This window comes from Aptenodytes forsteri, unplaced genomic scaffold, assembly GCF_000699145.1.
Source record: "Aptenodytes forsteri isolate BGI_AS27 unplaced genomic scaffold, ASM69914v1 Scaffold61, whole genome shotgun sequence".
Lineage (NCBI taxonomy): Eukaryota > Metazoa > Chordata > Aves > Sphenisciformes > Spheniscidae > Aptenodytes > Aptenodytes forsteri.
In genome coordinates, this window is record NW_008794443.1 from 3,764,660 (window position 1) to 3,786,805 (window position 22,146).

The 22,146-nt window shown below is 44.9% G+C and overlaps 1 protein-coding gene across 1 annotated transcript; it reads right to left on the minus strand.

Annotated features, from left to right (window-relative positions):
* Positions 1-572: 572 nt before the first annotated feature.
* TMEM201 (transmembrane protein 201) lies at positions 573-22,146 on the minus strand. Its single transcript, XM_009289785.2, has 11 exons — positions 22,106-22,146; positions 21,709-21,829; positions 20,868-21,062; positions 18,796-18,972; positions 17,791-18,182; positions 17,122-17,325; positions 6,422-6,639; positions 4,700-4,771; positions 3,445-3,735; positions 2,812-2,943; positions 573-2,357 (listed from the first exon to the last, which is right to left on the minus strand). The coding sequence occupies exons 1-11, from the start codon at positions 22,144-22,146 to the stop codon at positions 2,260-2,262; spliced, it is 1,941 nt and encodes a 646-aa protein (XP_009288060.1). The 3' UTR covers positions 573-2,259.

The following is a 22,146-nucleotide window of genomic DNA, read 5'->3' on the forward strand; positions in this document are numbered from 1 at the left end:
TAGGCCTTTGTGTAGGAGGTGCTGGCTGTGCGGCCCTTGACCGACACGCTAAAGAGGCTGAGAGAAAGATGCAGAGTCAGGAATGACACCTCCACGGCCTCTCAGATTAGCACGTGTGGGCAGAGGTCTGTCCTCTGCCTGTCAGATGCGGAGCAGGCAATGAGCAGGCCTCACTAACAAGGGAGGATGGGGAGGAGCGGCTGGAAGCAGGCTGCTAAAACAATGCAGGAAGAAATGGAAGAGACAAAGAGAGACTTAATTTTTCAGTGCTTGAATCCCCAGCAGTAAAGCCCCATTTAATCTGTCATATAGCATGCTGATTAGAATCTGGCTATCACTCACATCATGTACTAAGTGAGGCTGTGGTAGGAACTCAAAACATGCAAGGGGGGGGAAAAAAAAAAAAAGTGAAAGGAAGGGTGATCATTATATTCTGATCAATAGGACCATTGGAAGTAATGTCCCTAGTAACAGAAGAGTGCTTGGGGCATGCCAGTATTTAGGATCTACAAAATGGGATGATCTGGCACAAACATTTGCAGTCTTCTAGGCACGTTTCAAAGGAAGGGGATCATCACTCCGAGGTGTGAATTTCAGGTTCAGAGCAGAGAATTATCAGATACACACTTTGTTTCTGTGCACATGCAAGAGTACAATAGAGGGAAGAGCAGCAGAACTGAAAGGGAGGAAAAGACACAGTAAGCTAACACTGTCATTCAAGATGTAAACACAGGACAATGGGGTGAGGGAAAGAGAAAATAAGTTTGAGGTAAAGGAGCCCAAAGGAAGAGACAATAGAAAAACTCTCAATAGAGTCAGTCCTGCTTCAGGAAATACATAGCTAATGCCAGTTGGCTCTCTTTTCACCAGGTATCCTTGACACATTGGTAAATCTTCTCTCTGCACTTGGGATTTAAGAACCAAAACAAAGATCAAGATTTTTTTTTTTTCCCCTAAGGTGTACTAAATGATTTGGAGTATTCAGCACGATACTCTTAAATGGCCCCTGAATTCTAAGCAATGCTGAAGACTCACCCAAAAGCAGAAGTGCCCAAATTGTAAACTGCTTTTGAAAATCTAGGGCTACTTCCTTTGGGTTAGAAAAGAAGAATCTATCCAGAAGGCTGAGTTGTCCAGAAGCAGGTTTGGCATTTCTCACTGAGAGCACCTTGGCATTTAACTAAGTAAGAAGTATCTTAAATGGTTACTTAGCAAATCCCAGTATCAGATTGAGGCATCTGGTTTCTGGATAAATGCATACAGACAGCTCCTCATGTATCTTCTAATAGAATAGATTTGTGCGATTTACAGCAAGAACAAGCTATGCCACTCGCTGCTTCAGTGAAAACACCAGCAGTCAGAGTTGTGAGCTGAAGCCCTTTGACTATGGTGCACATCACATAGGGATCCTTTCTTACTACAGAGTTAATTGTAACAGAATCAGTGCCCCCTGGATAAAGCAAAGCGCAGGCTTCCTCTTTCTAATGCAAATCACAAAGCATGTCTCTCTGGGGTTTGTGCATACCTACAGCAACAGTGCTGGTTGGAGGTACGTACAGACAGCAGTTTCCGAGAACCAGCATGACCAGAATGGCAACTGGTGAAAGGGGCCTCAGGGCACAGCCCAGGTGGAAGCACAGGGACATGTAAGATGCAAGAATATGACAGAGCAGCCAAAGTCACCCGGGTGCTTAGGCAAGCTTAAGGCAATTAAAGAAAATTCACTGATAATTTAGAGGAGAGTGCCAAAGGGAAGAGAGAAGAGGAACCACTGGGCAAAGAGGCTGGGAATGCCGTTACAGTAGCCAAAGCCCAGCACCAGCTACAAAGCCATCCCTCTTCTCCAGCTCATTTGTTCTAATTCTCATTTTACCAGCACCATCAGCATGAGGTTGATATGTCAGGAAGAAGAGCTGGGGATAGGTTCCTAAAAACGTAGCTTACACATTTTCAGGCTTGTGTCTCAGGTCAGTTCCTTTGAAAGAAAGCGCGTGGGCCATTTGACTGGCCTCCTGCTTCGAACTGGAGCTTTCTGGGAATTCCGCCTGCCACCTCCAGGGACAATCCTGTGATATGTTCTACCTGGAAGTGATGGCAGCAGCTACCCGGGTTCCTTGTCATGACAGCTGAGCATACAGTAGTTTTTTTAAAAAACAGCATGCACCAGTGGCACGGCCACTAGACATGAAGCCGTGGTTGAATTCTTCTTGTCTCCTCAGAAGCAGGTGGAACCAGAAAGAAAGGGAGTGTTGGCACAAATCAACGCAGGCTCCGGTAGACATAGGCTGACGTGAAGATTGCATTGAGAGTCAGACTCACGGCTAGCAGACCTCGGAGAGCGGAGTTACCAAAATGACCTTAGTGGAAGAGGACAACACAAAGGAAAAAAGGAATAGTAGAAAGAGATATTAAAGAATTGCTGAGATAAATAACAGTGAACATATGTTGTGCTCTTTCTCTCTCTTTGCCCAGTGTTTTCACCATAAGCAGAAATTGCTGAAGCACTTTGCCTGTCAGGAAAGATTCCACTGCCTTCTTTGGTTCTATTTTCATCTCATCGCTCTTCTCAACACCCGCATCCCCACCCCTTTCCTTCTGTCTCAGTTTAGCACTCTGTCAGTGTTCTTCAGACAGCCCAAAGAACAGGAATAGCCTTATTAAGGTCTTAGAATAGCAGTCAGAAGATCCATTTTGCTACTACTTATTTATTTGATCTCAAGATCAGATCACTACTACAGCACAGAAAAGATCTCAGTTACCCTCGTAGAAACGCTCACACATACATGAAGCACTCACATGACTTGCACCTACCTCTCCAGCCTGCCAAATCTTCCCCTTTGGTAGTTGTGTCTACCACACAGGTAGATGAGTGTGAGGAGCGATCCTCCTTTTTGATGGAATTATCACTGCAAATACTCCCGCCTTCCATAGCAGATCTCATATCTGCAAGGAGAAAAAGATACGAAAATTCAGAAGGCACCAGTGGAAGCCAAAAGTAACAGAAATTACCAGACTAAAGCTAGACATGAGTAATGAATGGTTGGCTGGTAAAATCATGAAAGGATCGAGGACAGGAGCTAGAAACAAAAGGCAAATTTCACTGCTGTGCAGCAGAAGTTGCCTGCGTGTTTGTCTCATACACTGTCCCTATCAGCATCACCACACCCCTGGTTAAAGGAGTTACCCAAACAAGGGTGAAGGCAGTGGCAGTAGTATCCCTGGGGCACCACTAAGTGAGAAAAGGACCTCTGTTTTGGCAGACAAGAGGCTCTCCAGGCCAGCAGACTCTTAAGGCAGCTTTGGTAGCCTACCAGTCATCACCACGTGGGCTTTTCCTGAAGGTTTCCCATCTATTGTGTGGCCTAGATGATGCACAAGCTTTGCTTGCAAGCCAACTCCTTCCTACAAATGCATTTCCAGGAGTGCAGCAGGCTGCCAGCATACCATGCATTCCCCGCTCGCTGAGGTTCTTCTTTGGAAAGGAGGACAACTCGGTGGCAAAGATGTTGCTGTCTGAGTGGGTGTGCTCCTCTGAGCTAGTTGGGGTGAGCAGAGCCTCATTCTGAGATGGGAAAAGCAGCAGCTTCTGTCCTTTCAGGTTCAGGCGGGCAGGGCTGATGAGTGGCCGGCGGTACCGCAAGGAACCTGAGCTGGAAGTCACAGAGCCAGCCACCGACGGTGCTGGAGAGGGGATGCGGGAGGGAGCACAGCTGCCGGACAGCAGGGAGAAGTGCTCTGAAATGGAAACATCCCCAAAGAGAAAATAATGAGATTATAATCTCAATACAATAGGCACAGTTTTCTTTGACAATTCTACAAGAAAAGGGAATGGGAGTTGCAAATGTCCAACACATCTTGTACTATAATTCTTTATTCATTCCAGTTCCCACACTGCAAAACATGGAGAAATTCCACATGCGCTTTGGTACACTCAGGAATGACTTAGACTAGAGATAGGTTTATCAGGAGCCGGGTGAGCTTTCTCTCTGCTCAGTTGTGCCCATTCAGGAGAGCCTGCATTACACATGCTGTTTTGCAGGACAATTAACTGTTGTTATGTGGCATGTGGCATTCATGTTACGTGTTGTGTGGCATTGTAAAGCCATAAAGCCATGTTATGTGGCATTCATTACATGTGGCATGTCCTTTAAAGGCTGCTGGGAAAGTGTATCAGGATGCAAGGAGGTTTGCACAATGGCATTAGCCCAGGCTGTGACCGCATTTCCAGCAGCAAACACTTAAGCAGCACAGCCAAAGAATCCATTTGGGGTCAGGAGGGCAACAGACAGGTCACTGGAGGACACGGGAGCAAAAGGGCAGAGCAGACAGGGTAGCCAAATTAGCAGTTCCTTGGGCTGGGGAAGGAAAGTGAAACAAAAGAGCTGCCCTAGGAACAGTTTAAAGTCTCCTATCAAAGCAATCTCAACTCAGCTGTAGAGCAGGGAAGGGATCCTTGCTTTGTCTCACTGATTTCACTGTGAGCTCTCCCAGGGAGAAGGACATCCAACACATATAGCGCCTTATTTTAATGCAATCCCACTTTTAGTTGGAACGCTCTCTGCAGCATTTCTAACAGCAAAACTGACATTTTCACCGGGATGTGAGGAGGGAGGAAAGAATTAAAACTTGGATCATGTGTTTCAACCCACTCACTGCAAATCCTGCAAAGACAGTTGCTCTGGAAGGCCTAGTGCATTACCTGACGTAGGAGATTCCTTGGACTGAGATGACTGTGAGGCTGGTCGACTTCCGCTGAACAAGTAGCCAGAATCTAAAAAGCAAAAATGAAACAGTTTGAACCCAGCTGGCTCAGCTACTGGAGGTCTATCCTTCAGAAATGTAACTTCATCATCTTGTCATCAATCTCAGAAGGGGATGGGTGGTAAATGTAGGCGGGAAAAATGTCCCTGTTTTCCTGGGTAGGCTATATGCCAGCGTCAGAATAATCCACTTTTCCCAGCTGCAGCAGAAGAGATCTGTCCAGCAGGCTCCAAAAACAACCCTCTGACTGTATCACAGCCTGGCTTGCCTTTACTTTAAAAGGAAGAAGGTGAAGATATGGTTGTATCCTTTTCTCATGAAAAGTGCCTTAAGGGCACATCATAGGGTGAGACGAATTCCCATCTAGCTGTCAGGCACAGTAGCCATAATAATGAGGCAGGGGGAAAAAAAAAAAGAAAAAAAAAAAAATCAATGAAAAGTAATGAAGTCAGGAAAAAGAAGTGCTACAAATGAAACCTCAGAGCTTAAATCAATTATTTTTCTTAGGCATTTGATTTACATAATTCTAGGCAAACAGCTTTGGAGGTTGAAAACCTTGCTGTTTGCGAAAAATATTCAGCCCTGACAGCAATCTCTCTCCAGTCTGTCTGGCTTTGCACCTTAGCAAAAGAAAGCGCAGACCCCACAAGGGTGGTTTAGCATGCAGGGGGAATCCCAGCCGCCTGGTGCATTTGCACTTGCCCTTCCAGTGGCAGTTAGCTCACTAGAAAGGTGAAGGCTGTGCCAAAAGCTGCCATGCTGCTGAAAGGTTTGCATGGCTGGTCTTTCTCTTGCTCTTAGTGGATCTGGCAAAACTGCTGGCAACATGAGCTAAAGAAATGTCAAATAAACTAAAGAAACCCCTGCAAGACTACTCTCTCTGCTGCAGTGTTATCCTAGAAACTGCCACATTTTGGCCCCTGACCTTCTGGTAATCAGTTAGTGACACAAGAAAGCTTACCTTTCCCTGGATGGAGAATAGCATTGGAACGCTATCTCCCATCCGTTAGTTTCAAGCACAGCAAAACTGAGGGCTTATTGAGTTACTGGGAGAGAGTCTTTCCTTAAGCCTATAGACCTTCCCTAGACTGTACAGAGCCCTTAAAAACAAGAGGAAATGCCGTCTCTAAAGCAGCTTCAATAGCTGTGATAATGCATATCAAATCCAGACTTAGGGAAGAGCCCGCCTTCAGCTCTGCTCCCTTCAGCTGTAGCAAGAAAAGCAAACTACACAAAGCAGCTAGAAGGAAGGGAGCGATTGCTCTTGCCAGGTCAGTTATCCTGATGCTCCCAATCACTTCCAGAAGCTGCTCTTCTCCATTCCCATGTCTAACTGCTCCTTCTGTCTCTCTCCCACACATAGCCTTGTAGCTTATGCCATACTGCCACGAATGCCTGGAGAAGCCTCTGGATTTCAGTAAACCCACAGCAGGCAAGCACTCGGTGAAACAAAAAGTCTCACTAAGATGACAATGGTATGCTGCATAATTTCTTAATGCCAAAAACCAAATTACCAGTGCTAGATACTCTTCTGTGCCACAGGAGCAGCAATCCCTGAACAGGAGCATAACGTGGATACCTCAACAGCCCATTTCCTTCTGAAGCATTGCACCACTCCATCGTCATTTCCATTGGGCCAGAAAGTTTCATGCACACTTACCTGCTCTGGCCAAGGAGGGGATGGTACCCAGCGAGAGTGCCCTGTTGAGACGACCAGGAAGAGAGGAAGAAGAAGTTCTGCGTGGGGATCTGAAGAGCTGTTGGTTTGTCAGCTGGAGAATACTGGGTGGTGTTGGGACAAAGAGAGACGTAGCAGAGGAAGGGAAACCAGTCCCAGTGCCGCTGGGAAAGAGAGTAATCGAATCCCCAGAAAGGTACCTGCAAATGACATGCATGACAGACATTTAGCAATGAGTACATTCAAGGAACTCACTCTCTCAGTTGTACTACTTGCATGAACACTTGCTTTGTTATCAGGTTTGTACTAATTTTTCAGTGCAGGAGTGCAAGATGCAGAATCCTTAAGAGTTTACAGGAATGTTCCTACACCTTTGAAAGTGGGGAAGGAAGAACTGCTCAACCTTACTTAAATTATTGTGCACCAACCTGTCCCACAATACAGGGTGGAAAAGATGGTGGAACAGCTTAGGAACTCAGGTGCAAATAGGCATAGTACCTTGGTTCTCTCCCTGGACGAGAAAATTACCTAGAGACCACCAGAATGCTTTACAAAGTCCAGATACGCATAGGACCAACAATAGAGTACATCTTATGTTTGTTATGTGCACATGCAAACAACATGCTTAGAAATGTCATGACTGTGGGAAGCAAGTAGTTATCTATGAGTCTTTTTGTCTTTAGAAACCAGAATCAACACCTTACCTCTGATGCCAGTATAGAGAAAAGTATTTTTATGGGTACCTAGATAAAGGTTTAGGCACAAGAGCTCTGTTTTAAAACTAACATTCAAACCTCTTTAATACATTTGCCTTTATTATACTTCTGCGAGGTAAGGAAGACTCACTACCCTCACTTTACAGGTGGGAAAGAGAAGCAAAAAGAAGCTAAGTGACTTGTTGAGGGTCATGTAAAAATCCTATGATAGAACAGACACACAAACCTGGCTTTTCCAATCCTAAATTGAGCCCTAAACTGTTACATTTTCCTTTCTCTGCATATCATAATTAGCCACAAATATGTACTAGCATAGCCACTCAGAGGGAACTGTGCTCCTGTAGCATACACTGCAAGAAGTGTCTTACTTCTAGCACATAAAAAACAATCTCTTTTATAGTGCCTGGAAAAAATTTAAATTGGCAATAATAATGGCAATTGTATTTCTGGGTCTGTGAGTTGTTTTCAGTGGGTTCTTTCCAAGTGAAAGAGGGGAGCTGTAGAACAGCGTGTCCAACTTGAGAACACAAGACGAGAGATAACAGACAAAACACGCTAAGGGTACCTGTACCAGTTAGCTTGATTTTTAAGTACTACAGACATAAAATGACTTCTATTCTACTGGTAAAATAACTGTATGAGAGGACTTTGTATTTTAAACAGTTTTTGCAGCTAGCACTGCCACAGTATTTCACACTCAATTACTGTATGCAAATAAACTATGCAATTAATTTCTGATACCCCCATTTCATCACCTACCTTTGTGGTGGTTTAAAATTTAAAAATCAACCTAAGCTGAACAGTCTGTCAAAAATTTACTCCTATTTTTACCTTCTTTCATTCCTCCTTGCAATCACATACTGATCTTACTCTATGTGTACAGTTTAATTGACTACATTGCATCAGAAATGAGGAGTCAGCTTTGGAGTCTCACTTGTGTCCTCATACCATGAAAATGAGCATTTGAAGAATGTTGCAATTGAAAGTATAGTAATTTTGTATTATTTTTAACAATTGAATAAAATACATGAAAGAAAGTCTAGAATGTGAACAAGATCTCTCAAGGATCTCCTGTAAGATTTTTGTTTAGTTAGAAACAGGTAATAGTCTTGTCAAATAAGTCATGATGACGTACCAACGAAGTATGAAGTATAGGTATTTTAAAATGGAGATATCAGACTTTGCAGCATATAATCAAGCTGCAACCTTTGGAGGTTTAATCTCACTTCTGATGAAAACACTGAGGCAGATGAGAGCAGCAACACGGCTTTTCTTCTGTCAGAGGAAAGCCAGTAGTAAATCAGAGCGTGAAGGAATATACATATCTCAATCTTGCGCTGTGAGGTGATTTATGCATGTGCCATTCTCTCTTGGAGATTAAAGAGGTGATGCAGCAATATTATGCAGTGCTAGCATGTCCAGAAGAAGCAGTCTAGAGTTAAGATTACAATTTAAAATATCTTATAAAACTACTTATCTGCTAGTACGAGGCAGACATCAACAATCCCGACCAGCTTAATCAGGCTGAACAACATCTGAGCCAACCAGCTTCCTGGTGCTTGCAAGCAGGACATGCCTTTAACAGCGGCAAGGAACTCGTCAGTCTTGCAGCAGAAACTGCCCAACCTCTTCAGGTTCCAGAGGACCTGGGAAGGGTGTCACGCTTCGCAAACGTGCAGAGTCCTTTAGTGCACATACATATACACATTTGCCCCACCACACATACAGATGTAAATAGCAGATGCACATGTCCATCTCAGCTTTGCAAGAGAAAATGAATGGGAAAGGAAATTAAAAGTGCAGCTCAGGACTATGATATGAATCATATCAGAAAGAGCGATACCTACCACTCACTGTGCCATGTCTGTGAAAGGCCAAATCAGAGCATCGCCTGTGAACGACATAGCTCTTTTTTCCTAACTTTGCACCTTTTGTACCTTTGGGCTAAAGGATCCAACTTTACACAGCTCCTTGCTGTGCTGGAAAACAGCTTATCTGGCTTATTGGTTTTTGGCAGTTTTTCACTTAATGGGCTGGAAGATATTACAATCATTTATCACTCATAACCGCAATCTCTTTCCTGGGATTGTAACTTTTTTGGATCGGACTTGCATGGGCTCTGCTGCTCAACAGCCCCACTTCTTCTCAACCTCACCAAGTTAGTGCAGTCAGATCCTCTGGGCAGCTGATGAATCATTTGTCTTGCACCATCCAGAAAAGGAATTTTTCTGGTTAGCAAAGAAGAGCTGAAGAATTTTAAGCATAGCATATTAATGCCTTAGGATTGAATGCTGACCAAAGAACGGCTTAAATATTGATACGCTCTGAACAAAGTAAATTCCTGCAACACGTGCAAAATCCTGTTCCTTTTCTATGTGCTTTTCGCTTTAGTGTTTGCCACTGTCATGTCAAGAGGGCTAGATGCTGCTAAAAAGCAGGGGTGCTGTCATGGGAATCGTCAGCTGAACTAAAAGTTCTTTCAGAAGCAGATGAAAAAAAGGTGAGGAGATCAAGAGTATCGTAAGGCAGGAAGCAGCCACATCACAGCCCTGGAATGGAGCAGTGCAGCTATCTTTGCTCTCAGACTACTGCGTTGCTCCAAGCCATTTGTGATAACAGTGGGTCTGGTAACACTGAAAAAGTAACCAAAAAAGGAAGAAGGGGAAAAAGAAAAAAAAAAAAAAAAAGGCTCTGGAGTCAAACAGTTTGTGGAAATAGTCAGGGCCCGGAAGCCGTTTATTTCAGAACTTGGTATCGTGAACATCAAAAATTGGGTATCTTAATTAGTGTTTACAATGATCACAGCGTTACTAGACAGTTGGGCACAACTCTGCTACACAGATACTTTAAAAATAAATAAATAGGTTAGAGAAGAGTATTACATGGTGTGGGACCGTACACTGTCCTGAAGAAACACCTCCTGCCAGCAGAGCCTCCCCTCCTCTGTCCCAATACCTCCCTCTTATCCAAAGACACCACCGTACGTGTGCGCCTTTTTAATTCCCATTTTACACAGAGATGCTGCATCACCCCTGGGTCAGAGAGAGACATGGGAGAGCATGGGTCAGGTCAGACTACAGGGCTGTAGATGGACCCACTCCTACTATCAGATAATTCAGTACATGAAGTAAGAAGGTAACATGCAGTCACAGTCAGGCAGCTTGCTCTATGGGCCCAGCTTCATCTGCCCGCAGGCAGCCAGGGAACCATGTGTCAGTCATGGGGTAAAATGTTTCCTCCGGACTTAAGGTCCCATCATAATTTAGCTATGAGTTATCCATGTATAACTGCACCATTTTCTCCAGGCAGCATGGGTGCTGCTGCCCCGACTGCAGAAGTAGCTCACTATTGTCTTACTGCTGGCTGTGAGATAAGCGAGTTTCTGCGAGCTGACATGCAGTCACTTGTCTGGTCTGCTGCATCACATCAGTCAGTGCCATAACCCGTGCCTTCGGCCAAGCTGACAGAATCAGGAGTAAAGAGCAATACAGTGAATAAAAATCAGGCACAGGGAGAGGGGAGAATCATGCTAAAAAGGGGCACAGGTCTCGGACACATTAAGATTTTGATATGCGACTTAGAGAGCTAGAAGCTTTAGCCGCAAAGACTAAGAATTTTCTCCTACATGTTGTCCTGCTTTGGATGAAAAAGGAGGGTTGAATTATAGCTGAGAATACTCCAGCTGCCAGGTCCTGCACTAATACCTTCTAGAGTACAGACAGATGTTTGGCATCAATTTTGCCTTCCCTCCTAGCTGGCGGCACAAAGGTAGGGGGGTGTGTGTATACGCACATCCCACGTCTACAAAAATCCAGACTTGCTGGCATGACAAAAATGTTCAGAGGACCTCTTCCCTGCCTGTGGACTTGATAGCTTTGGTCCCAAATGAGGCTTTACAGGGAATGACTCAAGGTACACTTCAGGACTGAGTACTGCCCCTTCCACATGAGAGCTATGGCTCAAAGAGGCCCCAAGTGTACTTGCAGGTGACGGCACACCTGGAGTGAACCGGCAGGTTGTATGTGACAGCACACAATTTCAACAGCATCTCTTTAAAAACGAAAGCAAAGCCATACACCACAGCTCCCTGCTTTCATGAGTGGAGTGAGTCTGGAGCAATCATCTGGCTATTAATTATATTAATTTTTATAAGAGTATAAATAATTTGTCCACAATACATCAATACATACTTTCTATAGTATCTAGGCATGATTATTAGCTTCACATAATTTCAGCATACTTGAAAAATATTCATAAAGCCAAAATAAAACACCACTACACCATTTTTATATTCCCCTCTTGTCCTCACCCTTTGACACACCCAAGCTCAGTTCACTAGGGCATGCAAAGCACAGATGTAGGAAAGGAGGAGTTAATAGAAAGAACAGGATATAAATATAGCATATTTAGAATTGTAAAGGGCCACAAAGGCGTCAGTTTGCATGCGCTGATGTCAGTGAGGGCTTCAGGAAGACCAGAAGTAGCAGCAGCAGAGATGCTTACTTGGTTGCTAGCTCTGGGTTCTCCCTCAACCCCCCTATAGTCTGCAGAGTTGCTCAGAAATTTAAGAATGCAGCCCAAGTATCCTCTTATTCCCAGCCGCACTCACTGGTGGCAAGTGAAGGACAAAAGCACTGGCCTGGCAGACATACAGGCACTGCTGTCCCAAGTTGCAGCTGCGTCAGTTCCACTGAAGCAGAGCAACATAGTGTTGTCAAAAATCTCATCCAGGGAAAGGCACTTAATGAACCCACGTCGGCCCCTTTATACACCCAACTCTGCTGGGCAGGGTACAAGATGCTTTTGAGCTGGCAGATCAGCCACGGCCACTGAGAGAGCAAAGACCACAGTCAGCCACTTTGTGCTGGAGCAGATTTGATTTCAAGTGACACACAAACCCACTAACAATCCCTCACCCCCTCAGCTCCATTCTGTAGTACCATCCTCTGGTCCAGACACCGGTACCATGGCCAGTGTAAAAAAGCAGCACCTGAAATTAGAGGCTTTTGGGCTAAAATCCTCTAATACTGTTGAGTTAAGATGTTTGCATGCTCTGGCCTGCGTGGCTGGGAGAAGCCTCAGGCAACAAAGCTGCACCTGGTGACCACAAGTTACCACATGTCCCTCTGTGGCCTGAAATAAGAGTCCAGCTAAGTGAAAGCAAGAAGCTCAAAGCACTGATCAAGGGGTTCTGGATGATTTTTGTGTCAGCCGTGTTAGTAAGTTACCAGCCCTTTGTTAGCTATTAACCCCCTCAGCTGAAGGAAACGTATACCCATGTGTCATACAAAATAGCACCTCAGCTTCATGAGGATGGTGGCACGTTGCTCAGATGTTGGACTTGCACCAAAATACCTGAGCTGGAAGCATACATTTCCTTCTGCTGGACTCACTGTGGGGGAAGCAACCAGGCAGAGTTAGATGCCGTATCTAACTGCCGAGTTAGCTCCTAACTGAACCTCAAGTAAAAAATGCAAAGTTGGCAAAGCACCTTCTTTACAGAACCTACAGCATGGCATAGTGTTTAGAATAGTCTATTTGGCATTAAAATCTAGTATTGCAGGAACAGTCTCAGTAAAGGCAGTGGTGGTTTAGCTATTTTTTTTTTTCCAGAAACAGTCAACAGTAAAATACCACTAACTTATAACTGATCTTCTTCAGGCCTAATTGTCTAAGGAGACACAACTGGTACAGATCGAATGCTAGCAGTTTATAAATCAGAACACCTCTGGAAAACACACCTTTCTCCTCCTTTCTTCCCTCTCCTCCAAAAGATCGATCATCCTCTACCATCAGCAAAAGCATGTGAGAAAAGCAGAAAGAGAGGAGACTGTCAGCATCAGAGTCTCTAGAAGACCAAAAATTAAATTGCTGCAAGTTTGTTTTTGAGGCTTTCAGGTTTTTTGTTGTTTTTAGAAGCAGCAGCACAGACATGCTGAGGCACCAAGAAGTGGGAAAATAAGCTGACACCTGAGCAAAGACAAAAGCTTCTTTGGCATTAAAATCAAACCATGCTTCAATATCTGTTTTGTTACTTTGTTTTGCCTTTGAAATTTTTCCAATTGTGAGTCCAAAAGTTCTTCAATTATAAGTTGCGGACAAAGCACCACAGAGACCAGGGCTTCAGTTGTACAGCTTGGCCATAAAACGAAGTTGCTTTCTGATGTTCTGACATATAAAATCAGTGCAATCTGTAAATATACTTCATTTGTATTAATCTGCATAAAGTGAAGACAAATGGATTTCTTGCTTGCATGTCAATTGCAGTTAACATATCTCCCAGATGAAAAGATTTTAAACTCTTTCAGTATAGATTTGCACTTGCTGTGCAAACAGAGCTAAAATATTTCTTAACAGTATTATTCAGGCTTCACAGTGTAAACCCCACTCCTTCCCACAGTTTTACCAACTGCCTGTTCCTGATATCTAGTGTCCAGCCTTCCCCTCCCTTCACAGTACTGCACAGGAAAAAAGACAAGAGAAGAAAATGTCAGGCACAGGAAAACAACGTAACACTTAACAGCAAAACATCAAAAAAGGCACCAGACCCCAAGGGGCTCAGAGGTGGGGCATGTTTAAATTGAAAGAAAAAAAAAGTAGTGCTGCTAAAAAGAAGGGAGGAAAACAGCTGCCCAGAAGAGACAGGAGGCCACGTGAAATAGGACAGAGTGAAACTTAATACAGCCTTGACTTTCAGCTCCTGAAAGCAAAACATCTGAAGAGGCTGACAAGCATCTTTAGAGGCTGCCACTTAAGAGTTTCCTTGCTACTGGGCAAGAAAATTTGGACAGATTGATTTTATTCATATTAAAAAAAAGAAAGGATATTGCCATTAGAAATCAGGCATGACATTACCATGACCATCCCCACACATTTTAACAGTTTGTCAGCTGCTCACACCCCTCCTCCTTCTCGCGGTCTCAATACATCCTTCTAAACATGAGATTCCTCCCATCACTTGGACATACTTGACAGCAGAGCAGCAAGGGGAACTGCTCGCCTCTGCCACACCAGGCGGTTGCAAGTTCACGTGCTAGAAGCTTGCAGGAACTTTCAATCCAACTCCTATAGGTAAGTGCAGAAGACAATCACAGCTAAATAGAAACATCAATCTTTTCCTACATTTAACTTTATGGGGAAAACTTGAAAGTACTGAAGCAGGAAGAAGGGAGGAAGAAAAAAAAAAGAGTCTAGATGTCTTATTTCACTTAATGGACGTAATAGCTCAAGGTTTCCTGGGTCTTCTGCGCAGCTTGTTTAGAGAACGGCAGAGCTGGCACTGGATTTGGTTCCAGTGTCCATTTCATTAGGTGGCTTTGTCTACCTCACTTTTAACAGCAGATGGGCTGCAGAACGATGGTGTTGGAAGGGCCGCTGCAGTGGGGAGTTTTCCAGGGGTGAAAACATTATAGCGATCACTGCACTGAAAGGAAAGCCGAGTAGACAGTGATAGCACATCCATACACAAAACTGCCGTGTCCCCCCGCCACCTCCTGTCCTTTCACCAGCCTACTACCGTCTGTCTTAGCATTGCTCCCTGCTCCAACAGGCTGACAGGTACTGAAAAACGACTGGATTTTTAAGGAACGTTTCCTACTACAATCTCCTAACGGAGAGTAGGAAAGAGGCACCAGAGTGACTGTGAAAGTCTAACCCAGCACTGAGGACCCTGCACGCTTCTGCTGGCCTTTTTTCCTGTTTTGATGAAGTCACGTGGCTTCTTGTAGTATTTACTTTGAAACAATTCTCTAAGTTCAATAAAGTGTCCTAGTGGGAAATGGGACACAGTGGTTATTATTTAGCATTTTGAAAGTCTGAGACTGGAACAAGAAACAATCTGTGACTGTGAGCTGGAAGACGAACCTTTTGGGTCAGGATTGATAAACGATGGGAACACGGAAGAGTGGAACCAGACTTTGCAGATGCTGGATTCCTTTTGTGGACAAGTAAGTAAACAACCCTCAGAGCAGCATCATTCACAAGCACCAGAATGGAGAAACGTGTTCTGTTTGCTTGGAGGTGGATATTGTAGTTATCTGAAGGCACCATTAAAAAAAGTTCCGAAGGATAGCACATATGGCAAGAAGGTTTGTTGTCCCCTTCCCATGCCAGTTGTTAAGTTACAGGCACATGGTCCTTCAGCCAGGAGCTGTACCTTCCCATGACACTCTCAACTTGGCTTACTGTTAACGAATCTCTACAGAGCTTTTGTTAGTGCTACCCTTCTGCTTTCACAATGAATACCAGTTTGAAGAATAACTATGAAAAGCTATGAAATATCTTTTGTTTCCTTTAAAAAAGCTTCTATAATTTCACCAGCATCTGCAGCATCTGGTAGTGTCCGAATCTTTCAGCAGGAGATGCAGATACTTCACAGTGAGAGCTCCATTCTGATTATTTTAGAGTTTATACATAGGAAGATCAAGACACACAATTAACTTATATCAGACTATTAGTGTGGCAAGTTCCATTGCGCTATTCTGAACAGAAGAAAATAGCAGATCTTCCGCAACAACGCTATTTCCTCTTGAAAGACCCAAATCCAGATGAGAAACTCAGTGGAGTGCCTTGCAAAAAACAGTGCAGGATAATCAGACTGCTTATCCTAAGAGGTCCCAACAAGTTAATCCTACAAAAACCCAAGCAGCTGAAAGCTCCTTCCTCCCCACACAGTAACATCCAGTCATCCCAGCATTCAGCGGACGACTGCCAGGCACTCAACTCAAAGTCACAATTTCCAGACCCCTTTCTTCGGCAGCATTAGCATCAATGCCAGACTTCAAAAAAGAACCCCTCCAAGTAACAAGAAAAATCCATCTCTATTGCCACGCGGTCCCACAGCAGAGGCTCCCACCCCTTCCTATAGCACAGTCTCCTAATCTGTGTTCTCAACGATAAGGAAAACATTGAATAAGTAGTGACGTACAATGAAAGCTCATCATATACCATAGCATGTGCTTGTTAGTCCCATATTTCTTCTCTTTCTAAGGCTACAGGAGTGGAAGAACATATGCGGTTTTATCCAGTTGTGCTTTTACACAGATGCTTCTCGGGGGGTGGTGGTGGTGGTGGGTAAAAAACCCGAAGAAAACCGGCATAGAAAGCAACAGCCACTGGTAGATTTGAAAATTTAGCCTAAACCAGCTGAATGCTTTCAGATATTCAATCAAGACACCCTGAGCTACATAACCTTTTAAAGCACCCTTTTAAATAAATTTTTGAAGTTCCAGTCAAAAGCACTTAAGGACGCCTCTCCATTTAAAATAGGAGTCATAGGAGAACGGCAGAGCGAGAGAGCATGCAGTTAAGTGATGCTACACAGTGGAAGGCAAGAAGAACCAGGTTATGGACTACGCGTGGTCCCCTCCTCGCATGCCTGTACACCATGCAGTGTTACTACAGCACACGTTACGAGGACTCGGAATCCAGAGGCAAGTTCCCATCAGTTCGAAATTAAAATGACCAGCACCATTAGAAAACTGAAGGCGGCCTCGGCCCCATGGAGGATCAAGGCAGAGGATTCCTCTGTGACTGGCTAAGGATGGACAGGAGAAGCCAGAATCTCTTTGGCTGGAGGAGCAGAATGGGGAGGAAGCTGCATTTATGGAGCAGTTTGTGAAGCAGCTGCTGGAAGAATTGGCTTTGGGGAAGTTGGATATTTGCACTGCTGACGTAGGATTCAGGAGGAAGGGAGAATGGAGGCAGCAGGAGTAGCTTCCTTGGCTAGCACCAGCAGCGGAAATGCTCCAAGCAGCTAGCACAGTGGGAAGCAAGGATGGGGAAAAAAAAGGAAAAAAAAAAAAAGAATATATATATATAAAGGAAGAAAAGATCTTCACTGCTTATCTAATTAAAAAAAAAAAAAAAAGGAAGGGAAAATAAAAAGAGGAGAGAGAAGCACCAGTCGCAAAGAGTTCACAAGGCTTTTTTTCCTCCTTCCCCCAGCGTCACTGCTCTGGCTCTGACCTTCGGGGCCGGTATTTCCGATGGCCCGTTGATTTCCGCGTAGCCACTGCTGCGGTGAAGCCCACCAAGCAGCACAAGGACGTGGTGCCAAATTTGGCTGTGTCTAGCCAGTTGGGTGTTTCCGTCTTCAGGTACCTCTCAGCTAAATGCAGACTCATCACTACGAACCACAAGACTGAAGCAAACGCATCAATTCTCCGGAGCCTGCAATGCCAAAAAGAAACCCAACAAGACACAAGGTAAGAGTTTAAACACCAATGAACCCCCTTGGTCCTGAGGAAGGAGAGAGAAGGTGGGGAGGGCACACAGACTGAGCAGGTCTCTTACTACGGTTACATCATCTGCAGCCCTTCCCACCGCTGTGGTAAGTACCTGAATTGGTCAGTTCCATTCTCTACCAGATTACAGAGCTGCACAGGGAGCTTTTCATTCACAGTAATTCAAGCTTAAATTGAATGAACCAAGGCACGGATCCAAAGCAACCTCTGCTGTCTCCAGCCAGCCAGCTGGCAACCCAAAGAGTAACAAGGAGAACTGTGCCACCCAGTACTACGTTTGCCATTCTGGCAAATGTTTACCCCCTGGCTCACTGAGTCAAGACAGGGCAAAAGATCTCCAACATAACGCAGTTTTCCTTTAAGTGAAACAGAAGAAAAAAAGCACACCCACCTGATCCGCCCAGCTAAGAACATGGCCAACAGGCAGGTGAACAGCCCAAGGACAGCAACTGCCATCTGGTGATTCTTCCCGTAAGCCCAGGCGGCACTCAGGTTCTCCACCATCTGTTCTGGGAGCAGGTGGAGCAGCTCCCGCCAGCCTGCCACCGTCACGGAAGTGTCATTTTCCAAGTCTGCATGTGAGCTTGTGTCAGTCCTGTTCCGAATGGACACTGGACCAGAGGAGACAGGAGCAGGGACTGCTGCACTGAGTGAGAAGGGGTCGCCTGACCCATACAAGGCCATCAGAACCAGGAACGCACAGCTGAGGAAGGCCAAGAACCGCAGAAATATCACCTGAGCTGGTGTGGTTATGGAAGCAGAAGAGGAAGATGAACATAAATTCTGCAGAGGAAGGGAGAAACACCTTGTCAGAAGCTGAATGAACTGTAGTAAGGTTTTGAAATGGTGCTTTATGAAACACTTCCAGACTGTATGGTTTACTGGACAGTTTTGCTCAAGTCCTTGTAAGTCTCTGTACTTACAACCCCCACAAGGGATGTTGTAGACTAGCAAAGAGCAACAGCAGAGCTATGAGCAGAAGCCAAGGTCAGGCAGGGCAGTGAGGCAAGGAGGTCATAATTCAATTCCCATCATTCCTACTTCTTTTTTTCCCCCTGTACTCCGTAGTTTCCAGCACTGTACTCATAAATTGGCTTCCCTACCTCCCCTATCCTACCTGTCCCACTGTTTTCCCTCCACTCTTCTTATTGTCACATTAGACTTGCCTTCTGGCAATTGCACTGAACGACACCAGCAAGAGGAAAACCTCAAACTAACATCAGGAGCATGTGTGGCAACCATCCTGTGCTCTTTTAAATTTCTGCCATGCACCCAAGCTCCCAGAGTTACAGAGCCCCAAGGCTGCTGCCTTCCTTTCCCAGCAACAAACCCGGGTGCAGAGGTACCTAGTTCTCTGCACTTCCCCCTAAATTCCCTCATCTCTCCCCCCATGTACCTGAGTATAGGTCTTGTCTGTCTCACGGCGTTTGAAATGGTGGCTGAGCAGCAGCGCCCGGAGCTGCCGATTCTGATGTTTTATGTAATACTCCACAGCAGCCTGGCATGGACGGCACAGCTTGTAGGTCTGCTCCAGATGGTGCTTATACACCTCAATCTCTTCATCGTATTTGCCCTGGTGAGAGAACAGGAAAGGAAAAGTAGGTGAGAACTGCAGGTCCCTCACCAGTTATCACGCTTGCTACTGACATGTGCGCAAGGCATGCTTCCAGTCTCCAGAGGAACAGCCCCCTGAAACCAGGCCTCAACAGTGACCAAGCTGGAGGCCAGCGATACAACCAACTTTGCATACAGCTGACCCAGCCTCCGTGTCCCAGAAGAGACAAAACAGCCCTTGGAGAAGGCTGCTGCGGCCCAATTTCAGGACGTTGAATTTCTGTGGCCCAATTTTGCTGTCTTTGTCGAGACCTTATGAACTCAACACAGAAGATGAGACAAAAAACTAGAATTGCTCTTCCTCTCCTCAAATGAGGGGACACAAAATACCTGTTGCCCCTTCACACCACAGTGCTGGAGAAAGAGACAAGCTCCTTCCAAAACTCAGTCCCAGACTCAAAGGCTGTCGCTGTTTGAAGGCCCTGGTGAGATGAGCTCCATAAATCATTAAGAGCACTTGTAAAAACAGACAGCGAGTAGGGCCGAAGGTACGTTTTTCAGCGTCACAATAGTGGACACATCACTTATCACAGAGGCTTCTAGGGCTCTTCCATCTCCACTCCCAGCCTCTATCAAGATCCTTGTACCAAAAGCATACAGCTGAAAGCATGCAGCTTCTTTGGGAGAGGGAAGTAGAAAGATGCATTGTAGCTGCCTGAGGGCTTGCTGCAGCAGTTTCATAGGCTCCATCTGCCGGAATGGAGAAGGAATCACATGGGACTGTGATTCCCATGTGTAGCACTAGGCATGTTCCCACTAGTAGCAGCAGGCTCACCCCTCACTGGACAGGCCAGCAATGCTGAGAGCGGCCACTGCTGTCACTGACACGCATGTCTAACCATGTTGGATAACACAGTCCCATGTTTCTTAGTGGCACAGACACTGCAGTTCACTGAATGCCTAAAAAGGGGCCAAAGGCTGGTGTTACTTGAGCAAGTAAGTAACTTGCCTCCCCTGGCAAGAGGCAGGGACTAGAAATAAAGCTGAAAAAAGGGAATCAGCCAAAGATGTTCTCATCAGACATGATCAAATTTAAATCTATTCCCTGAGAGTCATCCTGATTAAACTCATTACAATTACACAAAGCAGACTGGATTAGGCAACCCAAAGGATGAACGCATCCCACTATAGCGCAGTCTTATAACCCCAAGGCTTGACCATGGTTGAAAGCTAAGGAGTACAGCACTAAATTCTCTGCATGAAACTTCAGGAAGCCATAAAACTGTGAAGGAGAAATCCCACTATCCTATACTCCATACATATTAAGTAATGGGAAGGCCACGAAGTTGCTCAGCAGGAAATCCTGCTGCTGTAACTGTAAAATCCCCTTGCCCTCCTAGGCACAAATGCCTAACCAGGGAGATGATATGGCTGCACAGGATTCCTCTCCCACCCCACTAGTAAAAGCAGAGCAGCACAGCCAAGGCCTCAGTAAAAACAAAATCTATTAAGGCTTCAAGGTGACTAGCGGGCTCTTAGGCCTACCAGATCCTGTAAGCTCAGCTGGGTCAATGGTAAGTACTGGAGTTGTAAGCTGATCTCAGCAATCTGCACGTTTGGTTTTGTGCTCAAGCTTCAACTTCCAGTGTCCATCCAGAACAGGTCATTACATTCTGGCTTTGGAGTAGGATTAGGTAAGTTTGCAACACTGATCGGTAACTTTCTCTGCACTGGAGTGCCACATAGGGCTTCTGAAGACTACTGGAGCATCATTCCATAGCACACTGAAAAATTTCTCTCTCCTGCTTACTAGGCTGCAACATGGAATTAAACAGAGCAGGAATAGCAGATACATGCATGGGAATGCCTTGTACAAACATTCTCCTGTGATGTCAGTCCCTAACGAACACTTACCTCCTCCCTTGGTGAGAATGAAGCCAGCTGTCTGATCTTCGTGGTTTGATGGTTGTTGCATTTCTTGCAAAGCAGAATTTGGCTGCTTACCCACTGTTGCGGTTTGGTAGGATCACAGAAAGTCGTACCACCTGACACAACGTGGTTAAGGTGTTCCATGTACTGAGCAGGGATGGGCTTGTTGTAGTCTCCATTCTGACAAGAAGCAAAAAGGGAGGCAGGAAGGAAAGCAAACATGAGATCATAAAATCAAAGCTAGGTATCCTCTGGTTGATAACAAGATTCCCTAAGCTCTGTCAGGAGCTCTACACTCCATGCGTTCACCTATGTAACAAAAGAAATAAGTAAAAAAAAAAAAAAGAGACAAAATGCTTCAAATCTTCTCTCCCCTCCACTGTTCTGTACACCTACTGCAAGCAGGTGGTGGTGGTGGATTTCGGCTTAAGACAGGCTTTGTTATTTAATACCCTAAATAAAGCAATTCAGCTGTTCCAAAATACAAAACCAGAGAAGAATTGTTCCATATATTAAAAAAAGATTCTTAAGAGATATTGGTGAAAATGTCAAGGCCCTTTTTGCCCTTTGAAGCAAGAGAGGAAAATTTGTCTTTGTCATTCTATGTCAGCACATCCCAGGACAGTGGATTCTTTCTCAAATTTGATCAAGTGATCAGCTGCTGAGTTCACAGGTGCTCAGCACAGAGCTGCCAGCTGTCAAACTGCTGGATATTTATCTGTACTGGGCCTGTATTGTCTTCAATGAGGAGCAGGGTTTTCCCACAAGCACTGTTCCACAGGGCATGCACCCTCACAGCCACCCTTCAAGCAATTTATCGCAGTACCTCTTGGAACCCATTGTACTGCTCACAGTTGGGGCAGTCCCAGCAGTTGCGATTCCCATATGGCACTACCGTGTCCTGATTGCAGAACCAGCAGTTCACTGTCACGTGTGTGGGCTTCTTCCTGTTAGGAAAGAAAATGTGTCAGGCATCAACATTGAATTCAACTGATGTAGAGGAAGGCAATGGCTTTCAAACAGGGAAATGCAAGAGAGGCTGGAATAACAATCAATCTGCCCATTCAGTATGTTCAACAATATGACTCAGAGTAGTCATTTTAGCAATGAAAAGATGGACTATTAAAGTAGAAATAAATTCTGCCTGATGCTTGTATCTCTTTGTGCTAGTACCATGGACATGCCAGAACTTTAGTAACAACCTTGTGAATAACCCACTTTACGGTTTTTCAGAGGCATACTTGGGGGTGCAAGTCCTCTCCAT

Excerpts from the sequence above, each read along its gene's own strand:
- TMEM201 (XM_009289785.2), bottom strand. The coding sequence starts at position 22,146 with ATGGAGAGGACTTGCACCCCCAAGTATGCCTCTGAAAAACC. Across the intron at positions 17,326-17,790 it reads TTCTTAGCTGGGCGGATCAG|GCTCCGGAGAATTGATGCGT; the intron begins GTGGGTGTGCTT and ends TTGGCATTGCAG. Across the intron at positions 2,944-3,444 it reads CAGCGAGCGGGGAATGCATG|ATATGAGATCTGCTATGGAA; the intron begins GTATGCTGGCAG and ends TTCTCCTTGCAG.